This window comes from Lipophrys pholis (assembly GCF_963383615.2).
Source record: "Lipophrys pholis genome assembly, chromosome: 3".
NCBI classification, from domain to species: domain Eukaryota; kingdom Metazoa; phylum Chordata; class Actinopteri; order Blenniiformes; family Blenniidae; genus Lipophrys; species Lipophrys pholis.
Window position 1 is genome coordinate 2058178 of NC_137627.1, and position 24731 is coordinate 2082908.

At 41.8% G+C, this 24731-nt stretch overlaps 1 protein-coding gene across 1 annotated transcript in view; it reads left to right on the forward strand.

Moving 5' to 3' along the window:
- Window positions 1–17156: 17156 nt before the first annotated feature.
- frem2b (FRAS1 related extracellular matrix 2b) overlaps window positions 17157–24731 on the forward strand; it is a gene marked incomplete at its 5' end in the record, with an annotated part of 70220 nt that continues 62645 nt past the window's right edge. Inside the window, 2 exons of the mRNA XM_080459978.1 lie at window positions 17157–22167; window positions 23269–23358. Of these exons, the coding sequence (XP_080316104.1) occupies window positions 17157–22167; window positions 23269–23358 (5101 nt within the window). The remainder of the gene's footprint in view (window positions 22168–23268; window positions 23359–24731) is intronic.

Below are 24731 nucleotides of genomic sequence, written 5' to 3' on the forward strand. Positions count from 1 at the left end.
CCATGGTACTTCTGATGGTAAACAATACTGAGTATTGTGATTGTCTTGACACTGACATACTGCATAACTAACAGCATTCCGGCTTGACCATGAAAGTACAGTGCTCATGGCGTTTATGAATATATTTATTCAGAAAATACAATGCTGTATACTACTTTAAAGGGCAACATTAGGTACACTTTGGTGAATTATCGATAATACCACATTGTATGTCAATGTAATGTGGTTTGTTTGACACTGGTGTTTTATACCATGGTAGGAATTTTGACATTTCCATAACAGCAGTATTTTTATACATTATTCCAGTTTTCTCAAATGTGCTGTTACAATATCAATAAAATGGTATACAATTAATAAAATATTAATATCGTAATATTCTTTATGGTATGTCTGCAACTGTTGTTCTTTCACTGAATTATTCATGTGTTGTGTTATGATATGTATGAGATATATTGAGCAAAAAAAAACCTGATTGTGTTACAGAGTGGAGTAATTAAAACTGTGTAAGGGCAATCCGTAGACTATACATGTATTGTAACATACTACAATTTGTTGATCGCTCGTGACCCGTTTCTCTGGCCCTTTTATTACTTGATTCGTTTTTTTCAATTCATTTCAAGTCATCTTGAATTAAACCATTTTGGTGAAATGAATGAATGAATGAAAGGTTTTATTCCTGCGAAATTGTAGTAAACAATATTATACACAACAGATTGTGAGTGTGAACGCACACTCTGCATGTAAAGAGCCATACATGGTTTTCCTGAACTTTCCCCATTACATAGTTTATATGATGATACTTCTGTACAAATGAACACGTGTTATGACCGTTACGCATCGTGGTTAGTCCACGCTCTCATCATAACGGCCTGTAAAGTGAATGCTGAAGGCTGTGACATCAACCACCTGCCACTCACTACTAAATGTATGCATTCACACTTTTTATTATTCTACTTTCTTTAACTGATAAGACATTCTCCTCATGAGCATCTAGCAACAAATAAACTTACAGAAACTGATGAGTGAAGCGTCAAACTGGCTCAGATATCGACACTCGATTTGCAATTAAGAATTTATGTGAGGGAGTTGAACTTTAAATTCAGTAGATTATTAGATATTCTTGTTTGGTTAAAACTGCACTCTGTATGCATGTTTCTCTCTCTGTACTACGAGGCAACATGTTTGTGGGCTGATAACGATCAGCTCTGCAACACAACGAACACCGGTTCAACAAAATGAGCACAAGCGTAAACTAGTTAAATGAAGAAATACTGTGAAATATAATAAGTTGACTTTACTTAAATTTACTTAAATTTTGTAAGCGCTTTGATAAATATTTAGAGTTTCGCAAACTTAACAGGAAAAGTGACGATAACTTGATTCTTATCTTACACAAATTGAAAGTAATGATTTGTGGTAACTTAGTTGGGTTTTCTTTTGTTTTCTTAATTATTCATGTTTAACTAAACCCTACTTGCTATAACTCAATATACCTAAATAAGCAGGACTTAAGTTAATCTAATGCAAGCAGCAATAAAAATGATTAATTCAGATTTAAAAACAGGGAAACGATGCTCTGCAGCTCCGGGTCCTGCTCCGTCAGCTTCAGCCACACGGAGCAGGAATGGGCGAGAATAAGATTAAGACCAATGTGCACCAATCAGAATGGTGAACTACAAAGTTGAACTGAACAAATATTGAAATATTGCATATCGCTTGTTTTTTTCTAATGCAGGACAACTCACTTTAAATGAGTAAGTCTTCCTTTTCAACCTGCAAGTGCAAGTCGCCCTGTTAGTGTTTATAACCAGTTGATAAGAACTCAGTCGGCTCCAGTTAACCATTCCAGTTAATCCCGATGTTAACATTAACAGTGGATCATTAAAACTAACCAGTCGTATTACAAGCTCCATGTATTTTCATTTCAGCCATTATTTCAGGCACAGCCAATGTGGTCTGCAATGCCCAGGCCTGGTTGACACAGTATTTATGTACTGTATGAATAAGCAGTTCAGGAAATGTGGTGTTAGCAGTACATACAGTAGTGCCAATGAGTATTAATGCTGTTATAGGGGGAATATCGCCATGGAAACCTGTATGACTGTAACATGTGATGTTTGCTGGAAAACCACAAGGAAGACATAAACATCATTGTGCTGGTGACACTGAGGTTATAAACACAAACAGGAGCCCTGCTGACTACAGTTAGAACAAATTGTATAATCTACGTTGAGTGCGCCGTTCATATAGAAATGCCCTTTAGTAATGCCACATATTTCCCCATGAAAAGCAGTAAATGGGTTCATTCCCATACCGCTCCGCTCTGCAGCCTGGGGGGGGTTTACAGGACTCCCAGCCATTAACTGCTGTTTGTCCAACCTTCTTCTAAATTCTGCATGTTTCTACTGAGTGACTCGGTCATTTAATGTTGTTTTCTCAAGCATGTGGGATACTGAAGTAGCGTAAAGTAAACGATTGCCCTATAAAGAGCATATAGGATTTATGAGAGCCTCGTGTTTTATTTCCTCTGAATCCTCAAAGGAATACGAGGGGCAATTTATTAGTTGTAACCATGAGATGCAAGATGTGCAACGCTCTTTATTTTGCCCATTTAGGTTCTTAAAGTCAATATTTCTCATATCATGTCTTTGTTTTTAAAACAGTTTTAGACAAGCGTAGTATTTTCCTTGACAATTTAAGTCGTTATAGGATTTATGTCCCAGACAGGTACATCCGAAACTCCTTTACATCAATTGCAAGCGTTTTAAGAGGAGATTTCTTTTTTTTTTTTTTCAATGCAATAATGGGTTTCACTAAGGGCATCATGTTTTGTGAATAAGCTGTAATTAACATGTCTAAAACTCATGAGAGAATTCTGTTAGCGGCTTCTGCATGTGACGGAGGGGTCACAGTGCATGATGGGAAACAGATCCAACAGAAACATTCACTGTTATGACCTGTGGTTAGAATTATCCTCTGTGCTGCAGATTATATCGCATCTCGCTGCAAAGAGAAAACGTATGAATGGACGTGTATGTATATATATTCTATGTGCTGCACAGGACGTGTGTGTGTGTGTGTGTGTGTAAGAGATGGAAGGAAGTAATTATATTATTTACTTGTGACAAGGGGTGAGAGTAAATAAGTTTTTACTTCTTCTCACTCCTTTTCGAATACTCTCTGACGATGTTTTTCTTGATTTATTTTATATTATTATTACTGTTATTCATTCATTTATTTATTTATTTGAGAGGAAAACTTTGTTGTTAATTTTCTTTTCTTTCTTATTGTTTTCGTATTCGAAATAAACATTTCAATCAATCAATCAAAACGTCCAAATGGGATGAAAACCAATGAATTGACCCGTCTTAATGGAAACTCCTGGATTAGATCAATCGATTATTAAACGTGTCTATATGCTCTGGGTTTGAATCTCTCACAGCAGCCTGTCTGTCTGTCCTTTACTTTACTTTTCTACTCGATCAATAGAAAGTTTCCACCTCTGAGTTTTGGTTCTGCAGGTTTCTGTACTGTATTATGTTTGGCGCTATAGAAATAAAATAAAATTGAATAAAAATGACAGAAAACATGATGCAAAGCAGGTGCTTCTTCTCTTGATTGTGGAAATATGAAATGATTTCTCTTAAAAAAAAAAAAAAAAAGGAAAGTGCATGCTTTAGTACATCAAACAAGTACAAGGGTGTTTTTTTTTTTTTGTTCATATTTAGAATTTTCTTTCCTGCAAACACAATATATTGTAATACAGTCAAACTGTGTAAAGTGAAGCTAATCTTAATCTCAATCTGTGATTTAAGGTTTAGTGAAGTATTCTGGTATAAAAAAAAAGGTGAATTTGGATCAAAAACATTCTGTAAACTTGCAGATATTATGCAAAAATTAAAATGAAGCATAAAAGTCATTCACTTTAAATGAAAATGTGAACATGGATATTGATAATACAAAAGAAATCCTGCAGCTGTGGGCTGGTTTCAAATGAGGTATTTCTTCAGTTCTTGAGGATTTTCTCCATTAAAAAGACTTATTTCGTAAGTTTACTCTCTTTCAGATGAACAAGTCAAGTATTAATCCATGAACAGGAAAATCCAGCAAATCCAGCGGAGGGAATCTCACCCTCTGCAGGAAATGAACCGAGACAAAAGTTGAATTCACATAAAAACTATATATTCTTTCTTTGTAGAGTAAAGAGCATTCACATAAAGAATAAAGCATTTTCCATCAAACCACATGAAAATGATTTAATAAAAGAAATATTCAAATGAGTGAGGTATTTCAGTATCGTCTTCAGAGTTCATTGCCGGCTGAAGAGATGTGAAGAATGTCACTGAATGGCTCTTCCACAGATCTTCTTTTATATAATCTGGTTCAGATGCTTGAGCTTTTTTTCTTCTTGCCCCTTTTTGCTCTTCAGCATTTGAGAGCACAGCTGAGGCAGCAGCTGTACAGTTCTTTTGCCCCGAGGAGCTTTTACTAAAGCGCCTTTCCCATTTAATTCCAAAGTGAAATGTAAGTTCTGATGTGGCCACCTTTTCATTTTAACCCGTTTATTTTTAGACAAAGCAGTTTTCCTGCCACGGGGCTGCCTCGGTGGTTCGGGTCAAGGTCACATTGTGTGATCAGGATTTCTGTTTCTCTCCATTTCTGATGCTTTTTCAGATCCGACACCGGCACGCACAGTGAACTCTGCCATCCTCTTCCCCTGTGAAGGTGGAAAGGTAATGCTAGGAATGAATTATGCGTGTTACATTTGTACCTTCGGTTACTTTTTCCCCACTTATTGAAGATCAGAGAAATGGAAAGTTGTATAATTACAATTTGCTATAAATACAGGTGAGTTAATTTACAACCTTTGAGAGAAATTTAATGACGTGGTTTAGAAGACATGGGTTATTTAAAATCTGTCAAAATGCACTTGTGTGTTACGGTTTTATATTAATACAAATAAATGACAAAATAAATGTTTCTCTCCATTTAGGCAGTAAATAAAGTGTTTGTTGTTTATGCAATCTGAGCCGACAAGTTAGGAAAATGTTCTAGCATAGTAGATTTTGTTCTGACACAAACCCTTTTGGGTTTTTTTTATTTAAAGTTCCCCAGTGGCTTCCCAGTTTGGTTCACACCCATGAAACACTGACCTCACTCGCCACTAGAGGGCAGAGACAGATTTCTTTCCCCTTGTTAGTGTCTGAGACGTCTAAAGCACAAACATGAAAACAACCACACCGTTTACAGAGCTTTTCCTCTGCGTCTGTTTTTCTCTTCCTGTTCTTTGGTAACAGATTTAACTTCTGGTACATTGTGGGGGGAAAAAAATCCACTCTGCAGGAGACAAACATTTACTAAGAAGAATTTACACTCAGTAAATCAAAGAAAAGCTTTTAGAGGCGCATACAAACCTCCGATGAAGGTTTATGATGTGAGTGTTGAGAGAACTGGGCCAAATGTTTGTTAATGATGTTTGCTATTGCCAAAGATTCCTCTGACCCAGATCCTGGCACGTTGATTACTGCTCTTAAGTATGCAATGACTCTCACTTTTTCTGTGCTCGCGCTTGGGATTCGTGTCTTTAATCTGCATAATAAATAACGGAGACGGCACAACTGGTAAACAAATAAATAAATGAATGTGAAAAAAAGCGATTCGAGTTCTTCGTAGTAAACTTTTGATCAGGCTTCTGTTTTACCGGCTGCCAGTGGACATTTAGGATCTCTAACAAAGTGGATAAAATGTTTTTTATAGTGAGTCTCACTTACTAAAAATGCCAGCTTAAGGATAATCTATGCTTTTCTCAGGTGGAAAAAAAAAAAATTACATTTATTGTGTCACATCCTCCCACTTAAACATTCAGGTTACAAACCGGTTGGAAAGTGAAATATTAAATTGGTTTTGGCCGTGAATTTCAAAAGGCTTCTCTTCTGTTGATGCTCTTCTGAGACCAATGCTTGCAACACAGACCACATGCAGATGTAAACAGCTGCAAAGTATCCGAGCATGCAATCGCTGCCTTTTACCAACCAAGCCGTGCGATCAACATGCTTACAATTTGACTTCACGGGGACGTTGTCGACCTTCGCCGTGCACGTGGGCATGCAACTCATTTGGCATTGCCGGCCAGCACTCTGTCGATTCGACGTGTTACACGTTGGCCAGGTTTCGACCCCCGCTTCTCAGAAAGAGCGCTGATGCAATAGTCGGGCTGGCAGCAGGAGTTCAAAGTCATTACAGAAGGTCTTGAACTAATTAGGCCTGCCAGTCTTCTTCAGTGTGAGAAAACACAGCCGGAGCAGTGAGCGGAGCCTGAATGACAAGTTGGACCAAATCGAACACACCAGAGGACGTTTCAGCGTCGTTCTCATTCACTCGGCACCAGATGTGACGATGAGGGCAGGATACTAACAGGCTTTACTACCTGGACGTGACATTCAACATCGCACTGTAATTGTATCCCCCGTCTTTCGAACATGTTTTATATTCACGTGCTCAATATCTACAACAGTATTGATCTCAGTTGGGCTGAATCAGTAAATTGTTTTCTTAATATGCAAAAATATACAGTCAACTCCAATGTTTATCTATTAGTTTGAGAGCAATGATACTGAAGCTCCAGCGTTGGTGCCTTCCTTTCTGGTTCTTTGCATTATTGATCATTACTGATGAAATTATACATGATATAGCAAGGGAAAGGTGTTTAATAAGCACACAGCCATGATTGAAATGTAAGATAGTATTTGATTTATCACGAGAAACATAACACATGGACGTGCTTATTCTGAGTGACTTTAAAGCAGCTTATAAAATATCATTGGATAATAATCTGGGGTGTGGTATTCCAATGTAGTAAAGGATTAAGCAGTTTTAACAGTTTGTGGGCATGTTGGAGAACTGCCGTCATTCAATGTCCTGGTAACACTGAGCATTAGTTGTTGTCTCGATGGTTACTAGTTCACTAAACTCCTGTTGTCTGCAGGAGAAGAACCTTATTGATCCAGAGTGAAGTCAGTCCTCCACACAAGGAAAATATCCAACCTTAAATAACATAAACACGAGTCTCTTTCTATTCCCGGTAACAGATTATCTATGTCGTTGATAAAACTCCTAATTAGTGTAATCGGTTAACGAGTCATCAGGCTGATAGATATTGTGCTGTTAGTAACTAGTTACCTTTTGTTTCCACAATCAACCAGTTACTATGTTTTCCTGACTCGCCCTGCTTTCTGCTCATTGCTCCCAGCAGGGAAAAAGCAGGTAAACAAGATGGACGGCTGTTTGCTCCTACCCGTTAGACTTTTACATACTGTGTGCAAATTTCGAAGTTTGTTTTCAGCAAAAAAAAAAATACAAAACAACGTTGGCTGCTCTCCTCACCCGCCACAGTCCAAATGAATGCAGGAGAGACACAATTAGGCTCGTGTCCAAACACTCTGCAGAGATTTGTTATCCCCGTTTGCTACCTGTGGAGAGGTGATGATGCGTGGAGGTTATAGGTTCTGTTTATGGCGATCTGCAGGACTGTTTACCAAGCTCAATAATATCAGCAACGCCCCATCACCTGACAGAACGGAGGACTTTGTCAGCGCTGTGCGCCGGTGCCTATTAGAGCTGTCAGCGGGGGAGATGTGTGTGGCACTCATCATTCGTGTGTGTGTGTGTGTGTGTGTGTGTGTGTGTGTGTGTGTGTGTGTGTGTGTGTGTGTGTGCACACTGGCGGTCAGGGGGTTAAAAGTCACCTTTAAGTCTCATAACTAAAACTCACTTCGGTCAGAAGGCTTGAAACGCAGCTTGTTACAGCAGTTAACTTTAGCAGATGACAGCCGGCTTCAGCGATGAGGGGCTAATGGAAAGATTAAGTCAATTACAGCTTGGCAGGGGGACTCAGAACTATTCCAGACATTCTCCAAATTATTGGAACAACGGGCACCCGCATGTGGGCTGTCACTCTGTGGCACCGGGTGTCATTATATTGGAGCCAATACCGCAAAATGTGCTTTGCTGTATGTCTGAAAATAAATAAATAAATCTTGACAATAATGTGACAATGATATTTGTGAAGTGCAGTCCAAGTGAAATCATTATTGTCCCCACATGTGCAGTGTGTGCAGCTTTTTCATGAGCATCTAGTGAACGCACGGTGTTTCATCTAGAAAGTATTGCTGACTTAGTCCCCAACTTTAGATCAAACAGGGGAGGAAGAAGAGCACATTCAGCGCTGCGAAAAACTGGAAAGGCGAAACGGCTGAGGTGGAGGAAAAACTCGATAATCTGAGAGGAGAATGGCTCAAGTGCCACCACACGATAGATTAACCCTTGAAAATGAGGATCCTTTCTGAAGCCAATATTGGGACAATTTCTTTCTCGTCACACAATTTAAAACTCTTAAGCCATTCTAAAGACTCGGTGACACAATTTTCTATGATAATTGGGAAAAGTGCTAGAATACATTGCTCCTCAATCTGTTTATGACACAGAGTCGTCCAGTTCAAGGTCGTAAATGGAGTTCATTTATGTAGCGCTTTCCCACCTCGAGTGGAGAATTAATGCTGCATGGCAACATGTTTTAAACTTGTATAGAAAAAAATGGAGGCTCTTGATATTATAGTTCTATAATGAGCTCATATCAATGCTGTGAAATCATTATTTGCAAATCTATTAATAAGAAATGGTACTGTATCAGAGAACCGAATGCCAGGCAGACAGCAAAGATTGGCTGTGATTGGTCCATATCGCACGACATGATATGTATACTACGCAATTATGCTGCAAACATTAATTGAAATAAAAATGAATTTGAAGTTGTATTTATGAATAGTTTTTGCCAAAGGATATAACCTTTTAGTGCATGCCATGTAAAATTTGACTTTGGACAAACACCATTAACATCCATCAGTCCGTCTACCAAACCACTTCATCCAAATTGAGACTGCAAAGCACAATTCTATGTCACCAGTTAACATCAAACATATATATGTTTGGGGGGATATGGAAGGAAATTGGCTTATCTAGTGAAAATCCACATGATAAAACATGCAAATTCTACGCAGAATACATAATCAATATTTATATTTGGTGTCATTTCTTTAACATTTCAGATGCCAGTTGAACAGATTTGAGATATTTATTCACACTTTCAGCAGTCCTAAAGCATTTTACACAGCGAGTCACGTTCACACGCACACACACACACACACACACACACACACTCTCTCTACCATGGAAGGCGCTCAACCTCCACCGGGAGCAATTTGGGGTTCAGTGTCAGGAACACTTCAATGAGGGATCAAACTTCGTATCCTAGCAATTGGAAATCGAACTGCTCTACCAACCAAGCAATCCTACAGATCACAAGTGTAGCTTGTATGATTTTTGAGTCGGCTCGGTTTCAATGAGTTAATGCTTCCAGAAAATTCTTCTCAGTGGAAAAAGTCTCACTCTGCTGGATTAGTCCTTTCCCCCTGATAATCACCTCTAATGTGTCGCTCCGTTTTCTCTGCTGATCATCAGCCAGTGTGCACATGGCACACCATGTGGCTTCTCATTTATTCTTTATTTGATTGAGCTGTGTAAATTAGTGAAACCCTCAAGGTGAGCATATTCTTAAAAGTCACCCACCCCCCCCCCCCCCCTTTTTTTTTTTCATGAAAATTCATCACGACCAGAAAGGCCGGTGGGGAATCTGGCAGAAATCCCATTAAATGATGTAACCTCTGACCTTTGGTCGACCACGTCTCCACGGGAAGCTCACGACTTTGAGTTTTAATAACATATAAGAGTCCGCAGTCAAAAACACAGTTTTTATTCACGGATGAATGGATATCTGCGGGTTTGGAATTTGCTTACGTCTTTACCTGTATCAGTCAGATTAGTTCAAATACAATGACGGCAGTTTTGACAGTGCCCTGCTGCCCCTACGACTGTTTTTGCACTGTTGCTCTGCACAGGGTTTTAGGCACAGCACTACACATCACAATTTGTTAAACTCTCCCAGTAAGACTCCGTCCTTACAGGAGTGCAGCAACATCAAAGTATTGAGCGCTCGAGCTGAGCCGGACCTCAGCTGAATGAACACGTGAATGTGGCCGAGAAAAATGTCATTAAATACATCATTTTATATAATTTCATCCTATCTGGAAAACACTCACATGAATCTCTAGTACCATTGAAATTACAATTCATTTACTCCAAATTCACCAAAACCCTGAACACTTTTTTGAAAGGCACCAGAGATTATACAACCCCTGCTTAAATGAAACAGCTTAAAGCTTTGGGGCAGATCTGGAGAATATTGTGCGATAAAAAGGGAGGCTGACGCCTACATTTCTCAACATTAATAATTAATTGATTTTGTGTGTGCCTGCTGCACTCTGCTGACTGGTATGGCCTCCATACTGCCACGACTACGTCAGTTCAAATAGCAATAGCTCGCTCAATGTGTGTCTGAGAGAGAGAGAGAATAATCTGTATGTGTAATAATAATAGCAATAGTACCATTGAAGCACTAAGCAGTATCAATACAGTATCAGTAAAAGTAAAACAGTATCAAAAAATATCAATACAGTGACGATATTAACAAAGAATCAATTAAGTGCCAGTAATTGTTAAAGCGTGTCAATAAAATACCAGTAATATTGAAAAAGTATAAACAAAGTTCAAATTAAAGTGGGAAAAAAGTATCAACAAACTACCAGTAATGGTTAAAAAGTATCAATACAGTACCAGTAATAGTGAAAAGTATCAATACAGATCAATAAAGTGCCAGTAGTATTGAAGACGAATCTATAAAGAAGCAGGAATATTGAAAAATTATCAATAAAGTAGCTTTAACGGTGAAAAGTAGCAATAGAGTATCAATACAGTACCAGTAAAAGTAAAAAAAAAGTATCAATAAAGAACCAGTAAGTGTTAAAAAGTATCAATAAAGTTCAACTCATGGTGAAAAAATATCAGCGTGGAAATGTCTCCCAGGCTTTTTATTCTTTTCAGCATTGGGGAAAAACAAGAACAACCATATCTCAGCACTGTCAGTTATAACGTTGTGTAACAGTTATTTAATTTTTCTGAGTGAAAAACAAAGAAATTCCTTCAGCGTGAACTAAAATAAAACTTGATCCTATTGTATCTGCTGGAAGTAGTTTCATGTTTTTTTCTTTTCAATACTACAATTGGGCAGCAGATGTGTTTTGCATGTTCTCCCTGTGCATGAGATATTTCCTGTGTGTACTCTACTTCCTTCTTGCAGTACACAAACACACGTTCTGTTGTTGCTGGCGACACTGAATCGGCCGTAGATGTGAGTGTGTCTGTTTGTACCTTGCAGTCGGCCATCGTCAGCTGGGCTCAGCTCCACATCAAACTGGAGAAAACAACACAGAAGACTGATGCATGATGGGGACTTCACACTATGACGGACATCACTGAGAACCAGTGTTGATAGTGGTGTACCCCACACGTCGCTATTGGAGCTGCAGTACTACTATTACAGATACACTGAATATGTATTTAGGTAAAAAGTAGTTCAGATCATTTTCCAGCCTCGGTTCAGTCGTTCAACACATTCCTGCCTGTGACATTTTCTCCAGGGACTAAAAATGGCCTAACAACCACAATTAGAATGATTTGAGGCCGTGTCCCTGTTCTCAGCCACTCTCACTTCCCCCTCCACTGAATTCCCATGGAGCTCTACATACCTGCTCTCGCCCAACCTGCCAGGACACCATTGAACTCTCCCACTTGTCATAATCACTTGAGTCCCTTCAGCTGCCTCCACACATGTTGCCACTTCCCCATTAGCCCCCGACAGCCACATGCAGCAGCCCAGTGGTGTTCATCTCCTGCCAGCCCGTCAGTGTTTCTTCTGTTGCCTCCCAGCTGCGACTTGTACAGTGTGAACGGAGCGCTTTGCTCCTCTCCATCCTAACCTGGACTCAGACACCCTGCTCACTTTCAGTCTGTGAGATCATCCAGCATGTGCACAATTCAACCCCTCCTTCGTGTTGCCTTATACTCACATCTGGTGGAAAATCGGAATAATGTATTGTTCTTGTACTTACATCCTATTCTGCAAACATCATAAAGTATTAATCAGTGCTTCAATACGTTCATAGTGAAATAACCATTTCATTCAAGCATCAGCTTTCTGAAGAGTTTCATTCCTGGATATTTCAATACATATTCATTAATCGCTATCACACACTTACAACTAATACTATCGACTGAGAGCAAAGTATATTTGTTGTTGTTGCACAATTTACATGAATGTTTTTTTATGAATATGAACTTTCTGCATTTTGAATTCGCTCCCCCGGCTTAACAAGCACTCTCTTTTGCAATGGAAATTTAAAAAAAATTTTTTTAATGTGAAGCTGGTGATATACTACTTAAATGCAAAATGCCTCAGTCACACACTCGTCTTCTCTCTCCGCTTCTGTATCCTCAAGTCTAAACATGATTATGAGAGTTTTGCCTTGATTTCTGGTGGATATAGAGCAAAAAAAAGAATTCACGGAGGTTCATCCACATGCACACACGTCTCATTTATCATGATTTGTTCCTCCTCTTTGCTCTCTGCAATGAACCTATTTGTGAATAAACGTGACTTGCTTCTTAAGCAGTATGATGGCTTCGGTCGTATGTTATGTTCTTAATACATGGGGTTCGCACACACCTGGGGAGTTTGGGAGCGGAAAATAAAGAAAATGATTAAACTTGACTGGTCCAGCCACGTTTTTAGTCTCCCTGGAGGAACCGAAGGTGGGAAAGATGGATTTGGCTGCCGGTTGGCTGTGCGTTGTGCTTCTATAGGTTACAAAATGTACTTTTATAGGAGGAGACTTCAGAGAAGCTGCTGCCACTATTTGAGCTCAAAGCTTCAGCTCAGGGAGAAAAAAAAAAAATTAAATTGTGGCCGACAGAGATGTAATGAACTAAAATAGCCCTAATGAGATCAGTGAGGCTTGGGTTGGGTCGTCTCTAGGGGATCGCCACGGGAAAAAATAGTCCTGGTAAGTCCGGGCAGTTGTTAGGAGGGAGTCACTTTAGCAACGCGGAGATAAACAGAGGGGCGACACCAAAGGAGACAATTATTTAAAGCATTTCTAGTGAGACTGCGACAGAGATTGACACCGCTAACGCAAACATCAAACCATAGTAACGATCATCATGACCAGACTGAGTTAAGCTGAATATTCATGAGAAAGTAAATCAGAAATAATTTGTGATGATACACATTGTGTCAGGCATTTCAGCTATTCGTTTGTTGAAGCTTGATTTTCAACCACGTCTGGAATATATGACAAAAGCCTGGTGTACAATTACAATCTGTTCATCAGTTTACGGACAGATATTTGAAATAAAATGTCTTTTGAAGCGGATTCGAGTTGGGCCTGATCACACAGATGCTCCCTCCTGCAGTACCTCATTATCCAAGTACCAGGTTGACTCGGGGTCACCTCTCAAAGCTCAAGGCGCCTTACACGATGTATATCTCTGTTAACACAGATATAATAACAGTGGTGTCACTGACAGGAGGGAATGCGAGCCCCCCCCCCCAGTGTTAGGCCTGTTTGTATTGTGCAGTGATGACAAGACAAGGCGTTCAGCTGAGAGGAAACCGAAAGTGGGAAACCCTGTAAACAACAATCAAGACATGGTATTTTTAGATTTTTGGCCATTAATATATTTTAATCACTTCTTCTGGGGAGACAAGTGTATTTGGGTTGCTGGTGGAGTTAGCTGTCACCTGCACCGCCACTGAGCAAACCAAGCAGAGCTTTTCAGTGCCTCTGGCCACAAGGAGCAGACGAGCCCCTGAACAAGCGGCTCGGAATGTTTTGTTGTCAGCAGTCACATTGAGGGAATTTTACATGAATTAGAAACCAATATTCATCTGTTGTTGATCTGAGGCTGAACAGCTCTGGTTTGGGTCCTGGGGGTCTGGTCTTTCTGAGCGTACATGTTCTCCCTGTGCATGTATGAGATTTCTCCAGGTTCTCATGTTTCAGGCTCATAAATTGCCTAAATGAATGACTAAATTCCACATGGGTGTCTCTCTGTTTTCCTTATGATTTACCGGCGCAAATCCAAGCTGGATAAAGCAATAGAAGATAGAAGATGGACGGATGGAAGATTGGACACCTGATTCAGTTCAGAATTTCCTCAAAGATGTTTAAATCTACCTGTCTGTTTATTTTGATGGCACAGGGGTGTAGTGGTTATCATCCCAGGCTCACAGTAAAGAACACCCTGGTTCAATTCCAGTCCAGGGTCTCTGTGTTTGTATCTACTGTCTGTGTTTTTTTTCCAGATACTGCCGCTTTCTTCAACAATACAAAGAGTATCATATTTAAGTAGATTTTACCCACAGTGTGTGTTTGTGTGTACATTGTGCGTGTTAACTTTTGCATATTCGGCTTTGGCTAAAGCTCGCCGTTTCCTTGATAAAGCCATATAAAATAATAATGAGTTATATTAAGAAGTATTTATATCATTCTGACCACATTGTTGACCCACATTAGAGCGATTCAATATTAAAAATGATATAGTCAAACTAAATGTTGCAACAAAATTCAAACCAACTTATGATATTTAAATAAAGCCTCGCTAATGATCATTACTACTTTTATAAAGACTGTGTGTACAGAATTTACAAGTGAGTGTATAAAGGGTCCATAACATTTCCACTTGAGCTGCACATGCACCACAACTGCCTGACAATAAATCTTCTGCAATTGGGGAGTATGATTACCATCTTCAGTTGGTGGACTGGCAGTTCTATCTGCTGCAAAGGATTGGTCATTTACAATACATTTGATATAAACGTGATATGACAGAATATCATCAAACTTCCCCTTGCCTCAAAAATAAGCTTGAAGGTTTGGGTATGATCCAATTCCCTCTCTGAAATCGCTGCTGTCAGAAAGTTCTATTCATCTTCTTTTTCATTTTCTCTTGTAACCAGGAGCTGTCAAGGCCTGGGGGCTTTGCCTTGCAGTTTGCTTGGCTACATTTATAATTGGACCCTGTCAACAGTGTCCGGTGCAACTCAAGTGCGAGGTTTGTTATGGCAGCTACTGTGCACTGATTTCAACACATGCCAGCTGTGAGTCGGTTTGTATGTCATTAACACATAACTATAGGTAGGCGCAGACACGGTGGTTACACCCATGAGCTTCTGGATGGAATGAAAATCATCTAATAGCGATCAAAGGCGACAGAGCACAGCTGATGTCAGATTCTTGCAGGCAATAAAAAGCTCTGGGGGTGCTCCACATTTACAGGCAAGCGTAGGTATGTGTGTACTTGCAATGTATACAGAGGCTGCTGGGTTCCTCGCACACACAGAGCAGCTGTGCTTGTGGTATATAAACCAATTCCTTTCTCCTAATCTTGCTGACTACTTAACTGAATGTAAAAACAAATTCCACAGAGAAGATCAAGGATTTAGGATGACTTCATGTCTTTGTTCAACTGTCTTTCACTTCCCCTTCAGATGCATATCTTAAGCTGCTCTGACAGATCTTTGATTCCTCCGCGGGTGAGCAGCAGTTCTCTTTGTGCCTACATCAAACTTACTTTTGTTTGAATTATTATATATTTTGACCTTCCTCGCTGCATTGAGAAGTGCCTGCGTGGGTGCTCCCCTAATCAGCGCTGCTTCTCCAGACGAGTGCTGCAGAAAGAGGCCGGATCAAGACTGAACATGCTGAGAATCACGGGCGAACGCTGTGCCGGTCAAAGCTCTGACACCCGGAGGACCTGTGTGACGATAACAGGCAATGGCGCCTATGAACAGGAGTTTAGCGTGCAGATCAGAAGCTGGGGCCGCATACAGGTGTAGTGTTTATCACTGTCGCTTCATAGTGAGACGGTCATGGGTTTAAATCTGGGTGGGGCCTTTCTGTGGGAACATTTTCATGTGTGGAATTTCTTGAGCGACTCTCATTTCATCCCACTGTAAAAGTGGCGACCCTAAATGATCTGACCCTCTGTATTTGGCTTGTGAGGGAGGGGGAACCTGTGCAGGGTGTTGTGGGAATTCGTGAGAAAGAGCCAAGGATGAAGTGCACAGGAGGTTTATTTAGGATGGCACAGGATACAAATAAAAGTCGATTGACTGAAGGTTAGGCCGCCACTCTGATGGGATCCCGGTGGTTGTTGGTAGTATATAAACTGAGGAAGACTGAGAAAATGTGAGAGACAAAGAGTTTATGACTCCTCATAACCCCGTCCAATGTCAGAGCAGTTTGACCTTTCCAAAAGTACAAATAATTTAAGAAATGATGAGTTGCTGTATTTCGAACCTGGTTAAATGCATTCATCATGCGCTGACATGCAAACTATGAGCCTTTAGGTTGAATTTTGACATATTACATACGCTCATCTTGTGGTAGATAAGATTTATTTCTAAACACTTTGGGAGGGAAAAACACCCCAGGGGGTTTCATATCCAAGTTGATGCATGCATAAGAAAGCAAAATCCTAATCCACAGTGCAAACCAGGAGAGGGAGACAACGCTCTTCTCCAACAAAATGATCCTTCCAGGTTGTTTCCGTCCAGCTGTACTTGTGATGTCTTTTCTTCACTGATATCCATACATACCCACGATAATGAGTCAGTTTTAAAATGAGATTTCACACGCAACAAGGAGTTCATCTGATAAGTATAATATAGAAATGTAAGAGCTGAAAGCATTTCGTTGCATATGAGCGGCTTCTGCAGTCTGAGCCTTGACTGATGTCTTAGAAGTAAATAGCCTCTTTTCTTTTTGCTTCTCCGAGATGATGGGATCCTTCCTACCGGGCTCCGTTTTCCCTGCCGAGAATGACACAAGGCAGCTCCATTTAAAACCTGACAAACGCATTCCAGTGGAGGAATCCGCCAATTGGCTGAGAGGAGGGCGTGACTCCGCTTTACTCCGGCAGAGCAGGAGTATGAAGTTTAGGTTATCAGTCAGTGCACAGCTGCTTGGAGAGAATGGTGCACCTCGGCGCGCATACGTGCGTAAAATCATCCAGCTCCGACTTCGCACTCCTGCAACTTTAACCGAGGTGGTGCGCGTTTCTCTTTTGTTTTCGGATTTTTTTTTCCTCCCCATGCAAAGGCGCATACGCGTAAAGTTGGTCTCCTGTGCGTCTCCACTCTCCAAATGGCTTGGATTATCTCCCCGCATCTGCACGGGACCTGCGCCGCCTTGTTTCTGCTCGCAGTGCTTTTGACAGGTGACGCGTTCTCACAGGTTTTGGACAGCTATGGATTATCATACGCCCTCAGGTCCGAGCTGTCAGAGGACACCATATTGGTCGCCAATAATGGGATCCGTGTGCCTTTCGGGAGATCAGCCTTCATTGATCCCATCAACGATCTGGTGATCCAAGTTCAGCCTGGTGATCGATGCAGCATCACAGTCCTGGATAACGACCCCCTGTCTCAAAAGCCCGGGCACCTGTCTCCCAAAAAGTTTCCCTGTGAATTTGGCCCCAACGACGTGAAGTACTCTCACTTTGGCTCCAGGAGTCCCCCGAGAGACAGAGTGAGGCTGCAGCTCAGGTATGACACCCAGACGGATACAATTATAATCCCCTTCATGATGGAGGTGGAGGTAGTTTTCACACAGTTGGAGGTTCTGACTAAAAACATGCCCCTCACTGTGGAGAGAATGCTTGGCACAAGTAATCCCATTGATAGGAAGATTCTGGAGTTCACCTATGATAGGAGTACACAGCAGTGCAGGATAGCCTCCCTCTCCAGTGGAAACGTGCTCCCCAGGTATGGCAAACTTGTGGATGAGGACAGCCTGGGAACAATGGTGGACTGTGATGAATTTATTAAAATGAACACACACTATCAGCACACCTTTGCTTTGAAGTCCCCCAACAGAGATTACATACCGATGCTTGTGGAGCTGCATGATAAGGAAGGCAATTTGCTCAAGCAGGAGTTTTTCCAGATTTTGGTGAGAATTAAAGAGGGAGAGGACAACACGCCTCCTAAACCCAGCTTTGTTGCAATGATGATGATGGAAGTCGACCAATTTGTCATGACAGCAATAACCATGGATATGTTGGCAGCAGAGGATGTTGAGTCTAATCCAGACGAATTAATTTTCAACATCACGTCCCCCCTGTCCTTCGAGGAGGGCTACTTAGTGAGCACAGATGATAGGAATTTACCAATAACCTCATTTTACCAAGGAGACCTCAAAGAGCTGAAAATTGCATACAAACCCCCTGCTGTGGATTCAGACACTGAGCGGATTTTCCAGATTGAGTTTGAGGTTGTGGACACAGAGGGGGCCGTGTCAGACCCTTTTGCTTTCATGATTGTTGTTAAGCCCATGAACACCTTGGCCCCTGTTGTGACCAGAAACACGGGCCAGTTACTGTACGAGGGTCAGTCCAGGCCTTTGTCCAGTTCACAAAATTTGGAGATCAGCGATGAGGACAATCTGGAAACAGTCAAAATTACTGTTATTGATGGATTGAGGCGTGGAGAGTTAACTGTTCTGGGCACGAGGAGGAAATTTTTCACCCCAGCTGACCTGGACTCTGGAGTAGTCATCTATCAACATGACGGCAGTGACACATACAGTGATAATATTATTTTCAGAATGACAGATGGCACAAATGAGGTGGAGTTTTTATTTCCCATCACTGTCGTACCAACGGATGATGAGCCTCCCATAATAAATGCCAACACTGGTTTGATTTTGTTCAAAAATCAAATGATGCCAATCTCCTCGCTGATGCTAAGCGCGGCAGACATCGACTCGGAGGACTCCACCATAAAATTTATTGTTGAGCCTCCGTTTTCGACCGTGGGCCAGGTGATGCTGCGTCAGTCGGAGGCCCCCGAGGACCCGTCGACCTGGAAGTTTAATACAGAGGATGAACTGTATGAGAAAGTGGTCAGTGAATGGCTGCAGCAGGATGTCACCGACGGAAAACTGTTTTACAGGCACATCGGGCCCCACAGCACCAGCACAGTTATGGATCAGTTTGTCTTTAGAGTTCAAGATGACAACGACCCTCCGAATCAGTCGAGCGAGAGCTCATTCATCATCAAAGTTCTCCCCGTTGACGACCTCCCGCCTGACCTCTCCCCCGGCACGACCCTGCAAATGACTGTGCATGAGTATCAGCTTACTTACTTCCGAAAGAAATTCCTGCGCTACACTGACCTTGACTCGGAGGATCGGGATCTGAAATTCACGATCATACAGCCACCGACAGACACCGACGAGAACAGCCCTGTTGCACTGGGAGCGCTGGTGTTAACCGAAAAGCCCAACACAGAAGTCACGACGTTCACCCAGGCACAAATTAATCACCATAAAATTGCCTACAAACCACCCGATCTGGAGCTTGGAATCACCCCACGCGTGTTGCAGTTTAGGTACACGGTAGAGGATATTTCTAGAAATAGCATAGAAGGTATTTTTACAATATTTTTACAGCCGGTTGACAACAAGCCACCTCAAATAATAAACTCTGGGTTTACTGTGCTTGAACGTGGCAGGCACATCTTAACAAGAGCTGAATTGGACACCTCAGACACAGACACCGATAGTGAAAAGATAACATTCACTATTACTCAGCCACCGCTTCACGGCCAGATCCAGTTTATTTTCACTGACATGTCAAAAGGAAATACTTTCACCCTGCAGGATATTGGAAATGGTATGATTTCCTACATTCATAACGGAGACGAGTCAACCGCAGACTCAATACAAATTGATGTCAGTGATGGTGTACACATTGTCCCAATAACAATAAGGATTAGTGTGAAGCCGGTTGATGATGAGACTCCCACTATCAGTCTCCCAGCTGGCACTATTGGCTCCTATATCGACGTGCTGGAAAATGGAGCAACAGAAATAACAAGCAATGTTATTCAGGGAAGAGACGAAGACACAGACGACTTCCGTTTGACCTTTATCGTTGAAGATCCGCCTTCGTTCGGTGAAATCCTGGTCAAAGGTGTTCCATCTGGCACGTTCACCCAAGCTGATATCATTAACGGCTTTGTAGTGTATGCTCATACCAGTGGAGAGGTCGGCCTCAGCACAAAAGAGGACTATTTCAATCTTACGCTGACAGACATGTCTGATGAGTGGACTGTGGGAGGAAATAAGATCACAGGTGTCAGAGTGCGCGTGACTATTCTTCCGCTGGACAGCCAGGCTCCGGAGGTCTTCGTCGGACCCCAGTTCACAGTTTCAGAGGGAGAGAAGAATGTCATTCACATTCTTCATATAAGTGCTAATGATGTTGACACGCTTGATGACGACCTCCTCTGTACGATCATTGTACAGCCAACTTCAGGTTATGTGGAAAATATCTCTCCGGCTCCAGGCTCTGAGAAATCCAGGTCCGGGACAGCTATTAGTGCTTTCACCATCAAGGACATCAGACAGAATCACATTTACTATGTTCAAAGCATTCACAAAGGAGTCGAGCCAGTAGAGGACAGATTTACGTTCAGATGCTCTGATGGCATCAATTTCTCTGAAAGGCACTTTTTCCCTATCTCCATAATCCCCTCTAATGATGAAAAGCCAGAGATTTACATGAGAGAGTTTGTGGTTATGGAGGGCATGAACATAGTCATTGACACTCCCATTCTAAATGGCGCTGATGCAGATCTCCCGTCTGATCAGCTCACGTTCTTCATCAGCAAACCCCCGAAGCACGGATTTATTCTCAATCAGCTCACCACCGGCACCGTCCCAGTGTCTAACTTCACCTTGGATCAGATCAGGGAGGCCTCCAGCATTGTGTATGAGCATGATGACTCAGAGACCACAGAGGACAGCTTCAATATTGTTCTCACAGACGGCAGGTTCAGTGTGGAGAAAACGGTGATAGTTATGATTATCCCCGTGGATGATGAAACCCCAAGGATGGCAATCAATGATGGCCTTGAAATTGAGATAGGTGACGTGAAAGTTATCAATAGCAATGTTTTAAAAGCCACGGATCTGGACTCCGAGGACAGCCTGCTCACTTATATCATTCGCTATGGCCCTGCTCAGGGGTATTTACAGAGAACCACGCCTTCTGGATCAATGCAGAATGTTACAGTTGGGATGAATTTCACACAAAATGAAGTGGATGAGGGGTTGATTATTTACATTCACAATGGACAAGAAGGAATTCGAGACCTCATCAAATTTGATGTGACAGATGGCATTAACCCTTTGATTGACAGATACTTCTACGTTACAGTGGGCGGCATTGACATGGTTTTCCCTGACGTGGTCAGTAAAGGCGTGTCACTTAAAGAAGGAGGCAGAGTGACTTTGACCACAGATCTTCTCAGTACCAGCGACCTGAATAGTCCAGATGAACATTTGGTTTTCACAATCACCCGAGCGCCCATGAGGGGTCACCTGGAGTGCACAGACACACCCGGGATGCCCATCTCATCCTTCACACAGCTCCAGCTGGCTGGGAACAAAGTCTATTACATCCACACTGCCGACGACGAGGTCAAAATGGATAGCTTCGAGTTCGAAGTGACTGATGGCTACAACCCCGTTTTCCGCACTTTCCGCATCTCCATCGCAGACGTAGACAATAAAAAGCCTGTGGTGACAGTAACCGGCCTGGCGGTGACGGAGGGGGAAAACAAACTCATCACGCCCTTTGAGCTAACGGTCGAGGACAGGGACACTGTTGACCAAGTCCTAAAATTCACGGTCACTCAGGTTCCGGTTCATGGTCGCCTGCTCTTTAACAACACTCGACCCGTCACCTCCTTCACTAAGCAGGACCTGAATGAGAACTTGATCAGCTACAAGCATGATGGCACAGAGAGTTCAGTGGACAGCTTCTCCTTCACAGTCACCGATGGCACCCACACTGACTTCTACGTGTTTCCTGACACAGTGTTTGAGACTCGAAAGCCCCAAGTTATGAAAATCACCGTCCTCCCCGTGGACAACGGGGTGCCACAGATTATAGTTAATAAGGGTGCCCCAACATTGCGGGTTCTTGATTCCGGTCACCTGGGGTTTGTGATCACCAGTAAGACTCTTAAAGCAGAGGACAGAGACAGCATCCAGGACACTGTGACCTTTCGGATTACCGTAGCCCCAGAACATGGCTATCTAATCAACTTCGGCAGGGGAAATGCGACTATCACCACCTTCACACAAGGTAAGGGAGCTGCTCTCTAACACTTTATGGCATCGTGCTGAATTTCTAATGTGCTACGGCAACATTTTATTAATTCTCACTGGTATTCCATGCCAGTTAAAGCTCACTTTGCATTTACTCACTCTGCTAAATGCACTCCCCATCAGATTCTTTAAAAAAAATTAAATAAATTGCTATGTTCAGCCTGAAAAGGTTTTTGTTTTCACTCGAGAGAGTGCCTATTGACTCAGATGAAGCGTGCTACTGCCTTAGGCTGACCGGATCTCACTGGAGAATCATGTTTCTCAGACAAAACCTGATGTATTTCACTTTTGGAAGTGGAGAAATAGAGAATTGGAGGCATGATGAGAAGCAATATGATCATGCAAACATGTCAAAGGGAGAAAAACATGTTAGTTTGACTCCCGGAAAATCGTCGGATTTCTAAATAAGCCAGAGCCTGACAGGCTTACATTTCAAACAGGCCACAGGGGTGTGTTGGTAAATGGTGAATATCAGGGTGGTAGCATTAGTGTACAATCTGTGTCCATGTATTCTCTGCTTTTATTTACTGAGCCACTGTGAGATGCTTTCCCCCAGAGGCCTGTTCAATATTTCAAGAGTTCTCACAAGAGCAAACAGACAGTAAATAAAGACACTATCTCCAGGGCATTTGGAAATCTTGGCTATGCGTTTTTATGCATCGGTCCCTTTGAAGAGAGTTATTTTGACATCAAATATTGAAGGCAGCAAAAGTGTAAACTTCACAATCTTCTACATCCAGTAAAATAGAAAATCTTGTCAAGCTATCAGGATAGCAAGCAGACGGCTGTGATAGAGTCCCCAAGAGTCAAACTATTCTTAATGTTCAGTGTCATCCAGGAGTCTAATAGATACACAGCACTTTTTCCTCCAGTCGGTTTCTTCTTTCAAATTCCCCTGATGCTATCAGTGTGGACAATTCATCAAACAGCTTCACTTTGTCTTCTGAGGCCATGTTTAGGAAGATCCACTGACAAATAGTCTAGAGAGCAAATAAGCATATGTTCCTACTTGTCACTTTAGATCTGATGTATGCTTTTGTTAGCGTGGATATTTATGCAAATTGTCTCTCTTTTCCAGCTGATATTGATGATATGAACATATGCTACGTTCTGAGGGATGGCGGCAGTGCTACAAACGACGTCTTTTACTTCTCAATTGAGGACAGCGGTAAGTTATTTCATTTAAAATTCAATTGTTGTCCCTCTTCTCTGTGTTACCCGTTCAAATGAGTCCTTGATTTTCTGACGTTTGAGGCTGCACTACGGAATTCTGTTAACTTGGAAATCGAGAAACTCATTTCTCTGAAATGGGAACAGCTTGGATGCATTTCACATTTTGCCTAATTAAGCAGAATAATTTAGTAAAAAGGTGTGTGTAAATATGGAAGGAAGCTCAAAAAGCCTTACAACTTTAATTTCATGTGGTTTATTTTTTTCTTGCAAAGGTAAATGAGAAAGCAGGATTGTCAGTAAACAAGTGGGGGGGCCATGTTGTTTGCGGGTACCTGTTGTTTCTGCCATGCTTTGTTGATTCTCTTTCAACTGGTAGCGCAGAACAGGAATATTACACCTTATTAAGAATATCTATTTTAGTCTCACTGCACTTTATACCTCAGGTCGGTCATTCTTATAGCAGCCAGCCGTAATCACTCATTATTTTTGAGACTAATGATTGATTTAGAAAGTAACTAATTAGTGGCACAAATAGCAAAGACTCCCTCGCGCCTGTAGATCTTTAATCGGCCTCTGGTTTGAGGGAATATTGGTAGTGCTGCCGATTAGTGACGGCAGTGTGCCTGACAGTGTGTCCTTTCTGCTCCCCTTCAGCTGCAGTGACTGAGCACAAAGGACCACTCTAATAAGGGCCCTCTTTTCCCACAAGCACCTCAGTGAGCCTCGTAACCATTCTCGCATTTCTCATTTCTCTGGACCAATCTGTGGCGTCGGTGTAATATCACACAGGTTAACATCAATGCCAGCAGGTGGAGAGGGTGCTAATGAGCGACGACGAAGATACTGAATGGCGGTTTTTCACCTGAGTTGGTAGTGAGAGTGTTGGGATCATGCAGAGCTCCTTTGTTGCTGTGCTGAGTGAGGCTTCATCAGACCTTTTACTATTGTCTCACTTGGCTTATTTCTCATGGATGTGTGCCGGCTTCTCTCCCTCTCTGTCAAGTTCTTTCTCTTTGAAGGTTGCTTGATGGTTGATGACATATTTGTGGCAGTTTATCTTCCTGAGCTGGCAGTTAAGAGCCACTACTTCACCACCGTCTATTATCTGTTACATTACTTTTAGACTAGATAAGAGGACTCGAAACTGCTTATTCTGTCCTTAGTCTTATTTGTGTGTTTGTGCAGAAGGGTAGTATGAGAGCTGTCTGACACAATACATATCTCAAAAATGTCACCCTCTGACACAGAAATCCAGCTTTTTGGTGGCTCCTAAATTGCTGAACAAATCGATAAATAGTGTTATTGGATGACCCCGTCTCTAGGAAGTCGCCACATACTGCACTGCAGCTTGTGAGGCAGTCAGTGAAC